Genomic DNA, 5,946 nt, shown 5'->3' with positions numbered 1-5,946 from the left:
GGGCTATTTTAGCTATTCGTCCTCCAGGGCCTCCAGCAAAGGGGCTCCGTCCCTGCCCTCGTGGCCTGGGTCCCTCGGCAGCCCGCACCGCTTCCCGTCCCGTTTCCTTCCCACGGCCCCGCAGCGGCCGGGATGGGGCACGGCTCGGGCGTCTTCTGCCTTTTTAACGCAGAACCGCAGCAACACACCGCAAGCGCCAACCCGAGCCGCAAATCGGCGAAGTCCAGCCGAAATCAGTTCAGCTCAGTTCCTGCCGGTGCCGCCTCTCCACCGCCAGGAGGGGCCGGGCGATAATCCGGCGCGAACAGCTCTCCGGCCTCTCCGGCACGAAAATAAACCCTTCTACAATATATACTTCTCTTTGCAGCCAGGCTCGCGGCAGCTTCGCGTCGCGGCTCAACTCCGTATCCAAAAATAACTCTTGAAAATAGAGGCGTGCTCTGGGGCCGGCGGGGGCCTCGCCGCGGCGGCCGGTTGTCCGTCCGTCCCCGCGGTTCTCGCGCTCGTGCCTGGGGCCGCCGGCTTTTCCCACGGCGCCGGGACGGGGGGGGGGGGGCCGCCGGGGCGAGACGGCGGCGGGAAGCGAGCGGGACGCCCGCCGCCCCGGTTGTGCTTGCGCCCGCCGCCCCCCGCGGCCCGCCGGCGGGCGCCTAGAAAGGGGGGGTGATCCATGTCGTCGAGCCAGGAGGCCGGGCTGGCGGGGAAGTCCGGGTAGCCCACGCTGCTGCCCGTGGAGATGTCGGAGGTGGGGCCGGGCGCCAGGGCCCGCAGCGCCGCGCCGCCCCCCGGCCCGCCGGCGGCCGCCAGCCCCAGGCCGCCGTCCATGGCGTACTCGAGCAAGGGGCGGCGGCACCGGCAGCGACGCGATGGACGAGGGCGGACTGCGGCAGGCCGTAGGGGCTGCCGTCCCGCAGGTCCTGGTAGGGCGCTCCCGGCCCCTCCATGGAGAAGCCGCCGTTGAGCAGCTGCCCGCCGGGCACGTCGCCGCCGCTGCCGCCGCCGCCGTACACCCTGTTGGCGTGGCCGAGCTCGGAGAGGATCTGCTCGTCTGCCCGCGAGAGGAGGGAAGGCGCGCGGTGAGCGGCGCCCGGGCGCGGGGGCTCCCGGCCACCTCCGCCCCCCGCCATCGCGCCCCGGCCCCGGCCCCGGCCCCGGCCGCCCCCGCTCACCGCGGAAGCTGAGCTCGCTGTCGCTGACGCCGCAGTCCTCGGCCGAGCTCTCCTTCTCCAGCTTGCCCGCCGCCGCCGCCGCGGCTCCGCTTGACGCTCTTGTAGAACTGCCCCCAGCGGTGCCGCCCCGCGTCCTTCTTCAGCCGCTTCTCCTTGGCGCGGCGGTTCTGGAACCAAACCTGGGCCGCGGCGCCCCGCCGTCACCGCCCTGCCGCCGGGCGCTGGCACCAGCCCACTCCAGCCGCCCGGCACCCCCAACACCCCAGCATCCCTGGTACCCCCAACGCCCCAGCACCCCAACCGCCCAGTGCCCTGGCGCCCCAGCATCCCTGGTACCACCAACACCCCAGCACCCCAACCGCCCGGCACCCCGGTGCCCCGGCATCCCTGGTACCCCAACAGTCCAGCACACCAACACCTCAGCACCCCAAAACCCCAGCATCCCGGCACCCCGGCATCCCTGGTACCCCCAACACCCTGGCACCCCAACTGCCCAGTGCCCCAGCACCCTGGCACCCCCAATACCCCAGCATCTCTGGTACCCCAACACCCCAGCATCCCAACACCCCAACACCCTGGCACCCCAGCCACCCAGTGCCCTCCCACCCCCCGGCATCCCAGCACCCCAGGGACCCCAGCAATCCCCAGCACGTTGGCACCCCAATATCCCAGCACCCTGGCACACAACACCCTGGCACCCTGGAATCCCTGGCATCCCCAGCACCCCAGCACCTCTGTCACCCCCATATCCCAGCACCCTGACACCCCAGGACCCAAATACCCCATCACCCCATGGCCCTAGCATCCCTGGCACCCCAGCACCCCCATATCCCAACACCCTGGCAACCCTTCATCCCTGGCACCCCCAGCACCTTGGCACTGCAGCACCCCAGCACCTTGTTACCCCCATATCCCAGCACCCCAGCACACCCCAGCACCCCAGCGCGCCCCGGCCCCCCATGCCTGGCACACCGGGTCCGAGCCCTTCGCTATGGGTCAGACCCACTCCCGGTGTGCAGGACCCTCGCGACGGGGCGCCAAGCGGGGCCCGAAGGTGGGACCGGCTCTCGGCAGCCGGCGGAGAGGCCGTGGGGCGGCGCGGGGCCGGGCGTCCGCACGGCCTTACCTGCACCACGCGCATGTCGAGCCCCGTCTCGGAGGAGAGCTGCTCCCGCACGTGCCGGGCGGGCTTGGGCGAGTTCTTGTAGGCGTTCTTCAGCGTCTCCAGCTGCTTGGCCGTGATGGTGGTCCGGGGCCGCTTAGCGCCCGCCTCCGAGTCGTCTGCAAGAGAGAAAGCGGCTCGGACCGGCCTGGCCCCCGGGGCTGAGCGGGCTGAGCGGTGCCGGCGCTGCCTACCGTTCTGCTTGGCCGTCTCGTAGTCCTCCTTGCACACCAGCCGCCCGTCCTCCATCAGGTAGAACTCGTCGCCCGTGGCCAGCTGCCGGCTGCAGATGATGCAGGCGAAGCAGTGCAGGTGGTAGACGAAGTCCTGGGCCTTGCGCACCACCTGCGTGGGGGGGATGCCCTGCTGACAGGCCGTGCATTTTGTCCCGAACGCCTGCAAGGAGAAGCGGCGGCCGTGAGCGCCCCGCGGGACGGGCGCTGGGGCAGGGGAGCAATGCCGGCGGGGCCGATTACGCGCGACGCTTCCCGCGGCAGGGGCTTATCTTCCCCGGCGTGCCGGATGCATCCGGGCAAGGCTGGATTTTAATGGTTCCCTGCAACTAACGCTTCCAGGCAGCCTGATCCCCCCCCCCCCCCCCCCGCGAGGTCAGTGCGTATTATTTCATCCGCGTTAATACCAAATAAATTAATTGCCCTCCCCGCTAGCACGACGAGTCCCCGGTTAATGCAGAGCGCAGGGGCTCTGACGCCGTCACGCTGCCGGCCGGGTGCGCCTGACGCCGCGGCCGGGCGCTGGAAGCCCGCGCTGGGAGCCGGCTGCCCCGACGGCGTGGGGCTGCCCGCGAGCTGGAGGCAGCGGAGGGTCTCCTGTCTGATGCCCTGATACGCTGGGCAGGAAACAAAAGCTTTGGGTTTTGGGGCTGCCTTTTGGAAGGAAGTCCCCTGATGGTGCAAAATCACTGCCTGGGGAAAACGCAGGACGAATGCTGCCCACCAGACAGGCGCAATCCCCCCGGCCACCGGGATGTGCTGCGGGAGGTGACGGCAGCAGTGGCGCTGCGAGGCTGCACGGCCAAGCGCGGCACCGCAGGAAAAAGCAGAGCAGAGAAGGGACCCGAAGCCAAAGAAGGAAACCCAGTGCAAAACCCACATTAGCGCCATACGGCATTTGCAGCGTGGTGCCGCTAGGTCAGACGCTCCCTTTTCCCCGGCACGCCGGCCGCGTCTCCATGCCATTCCCGGTGGCCAGGCTCGGAGGCACGCGACCCCGGTGATCAACACGGGCGCCCCACGGAGCGGAGCAAATCGATGCCACGCGCTGCCGCCTCCGAAAGGCAGCCGCGAGCCTGCACACGGCCGAAAGAGCCGGCCCAGAAAGCGCCTGCCGCCTCCCCGGCACGTGCATGCTTTTCTTCACATGCTCCCGCAGTGTAAACGCTGTAAAACCCAGAATCGCCAGCGACCGCACAGATACCTCGGCTGCAGAGCTGCCCCCTGCCCTGCCTATCCAGGCTTCGAAAGCAGGTTTGTCCTAAATCCCCGCGCTCGCCGCAGGTTGCCTGCCCTTAAATCAATGAGCAGTTGAAATAAAGGTGAACTAAGTGACTGAGTGACTGCCATAAAGCTATTGATTGGCACAAAATAATCTAGCAGGGGCCTAATCTGAGAAAGTCGCTGATCTTTCAACTCTAATTAACATTGATTACCTGCACCTTTTGGGCAACTATTTAAATGACTTCGAGATTAATAGTCTGGAAAACATCACAGGCGAAACGCTCCTACCAAGCCCGCGGCCCCTGCCTGACCGTGCGGGAGCCCAGCTGAATTTCACCGGCAGTTTCCAGCTTTAATAACAGCACTTGCATTTATTTATTCGTATTGATAGCATGGCCTCAAAGGGCTTCACCAGCCCCGAAGCGCCGTGCTGGGCTCCCTGGGGACGTCACCGGCGGCTGCACCGCGGCGGCGGCGAGGAAAGCAGCCGAGATGGGCGGCCGCCAGCCCCCCCTAAGCCGGGCTCGGGCTCAGGGAAAGTCCTGCCCGGGGATTAGCGCGGGCGCGTAATCACCACGTCGCGGTTTAGCCGGCCGCCGCTAATGGGAACGGCGGCACACGTGCCTCGAAGGCGCAGGGTCTCAGCCGCCCCCAGCAAAGCGGCTTTGCTGGCTGCTGAAAAGTCCAGTTTTTGTCGGGGAAAAAGTTGTCCGTTTGCGTGGGAGCCGAGGAAACCGCCGAGGTTTGCGCAGCAGGCGTTCAGAGGCAGGCCCCCAAATCGCTCCACGACCCAAGCGCAAACTAAATAAAGTTTTGCACTACCAGGAGGGGAAAAAAAAAAAGGTAAAAAAGACGGAGAGAGAGAGAAAACAGCGTCAGCTCCCCCCCCGCGGGCGGCGAGCGGAGGCGCTCGGCCGGAGCAGGCGGCGCCAGCGGCGTTGTGCGGGTTTCTCCTGCCCTCTAGCTCCGAGCGGCACAGATGTGCCTGCCGGGGCGGGCATTGATTAGCGGGACGGACCTCTAGTCCAATTTGGGTTTAAAGATGTAATGGGGGGGGCGGGAGGGGGGCAGGGAGTATTAGAGAGATCTGGGTCTTTAAGAAGGTTAAATCCCAACAAATAGCATTCAGCCTGTGGCAGTGCTAAAGCAGCAAAAGTCCCTTTATTTAAACACTTGGGCTTTAAAAATAAATAAATAAAAAGATGTAAGAAGATTCTGGAGAAATTATGCTTAGAAATGGCCTGCAGGTTGGTCTGCCGCATGGCTGGCCCCACAGCCCGTGGGCCGCTCTCCTGCGTCCCCCGTCTCTGGCCGGGCCCGCACGGCGCCCAGCGAGTCCCCAGCGCCGGACAGACGGATGGACAGACGGATGGGACAGAGGGCCGGCCGGCGCGGCGACTCACTTGAAGAAGTCCTCCTTGCAGTAGACGCTGCCGGCACGGGAGAAGCAGCGGTCGGCCAGCTGCATCTGGCAGTCGGGCGCACTTGAGGCAGGAGCTGTGCCAGTGCCGGTCCAGGACCTTCAGGATGAACTTGTCCAGGATGTGCTGGTTGCAGCCGGCGCACTGGGGGATCTCTGCGGAGGCGGCGGGCGGCCCAGAGAGAGAAGAGCAGCGTCAGCGCCCGCGGCCCCCTCGCTCCCCTGACCAGCCCCCTCCCCGCCAGCCGCTTGCTCCCAAAGCCCCGGGCTGCTGCCTGCCGGCGCTTTGCAGGACCAGGCGTCACCCCAAAATGTCCCGTAGAGGCGCTGCCACCCCTCGCCTTGCCGGTGTCCCAGCGCCTCTTCCCTTGCAGGCGTCTGCCAAAGACCCCCGTGGCACCCGGCGCCCCCGGCCCTGCCATGCACGCGCCCCTTGGGCTTCCCTTCCCCACCCTGTACTTTAGGCCACCTCCATCCCTCTGCCACCCATTTCCCCACGGACTCAGCCGAGCATTCCCCTGGCCCACTTCTTCCTCTGCGGTGGCCTCTCGACACATCCCCCCCCCCCCCCCCCCCCCCCCCCCCCCCAGGTAGGGACGTGGCCCTGGCTCCAGCACTGCTGCCCTGAGGTCTGCCCCACGTGCGCCTCCGTCCCCGAGGGAAGCGGGTGCCCCCAGGTTCCTCCTGCCGTAGCGAGGACCTCCCCTGGGGCCTGCCTGGACGATCGCCCACAGAGGA

The 5,946-nt window shown here is 67.0% G+C and overlaps 1 protein-coding gene across 1 annotated transcript in view; it reads right to left on the bottom strand.

Annotated features, from left to right (window-relative positions):
* Positions 1 to 12: 12 nt before the first annotated feature.
* LHX4 (LIM homeobox 4) overlaps positions 13 to 5,946 on the bottom strand; it is a 12,616-nt gene continuing 6,682 nt past the window's right edge. The window contains 10 exon segments of the mRNA XM_067300635.1: positions 13 to 159; positions 649 to 838; positions 840 to 877; positions 879 to 1,048; positions 1,170 to 1,245; positions 1,247 to 1,348; positions 2,296 to 2,450; positions 2,526 to 2,727; positions 5,188 to 5,265; positions 5,267 to 5,364. Coding sequence (XP_067156736.1) covers positions 13 to 159; positions 649 to 838; positions 840 to 877; positions 879 to 1,048; positions 1,170 to 1,245; positions 1,247 to 1,348; positions 2,296 to 2,450; positions 2,526 to 2,727; positions 5,188 to 5,265; positions 5,267 to 5,364 — 1,256 coding nt within the window.

The sequence above is a fragment of the Apteryx mantelli genome, chromosome 8 (genome assembly GCF_036417845.1).
Source record: "Apteryx mantelli isolate bAptMan1 chromosome 8, bAptMan1.hap1, whole genome shotgun sequence".
NCBI classification, from domain to species: Eukaryota; Metazoa; Chordata; class Aves; order Apterygiformes; family Apterygidae; genus Apteryx; species Apteryx mantelli.
The sequence above is the reverse complement of the archived record's forward strand: the minus strand, read 5'-3'. Positions and strand labels throughout refer to the sequence as shown.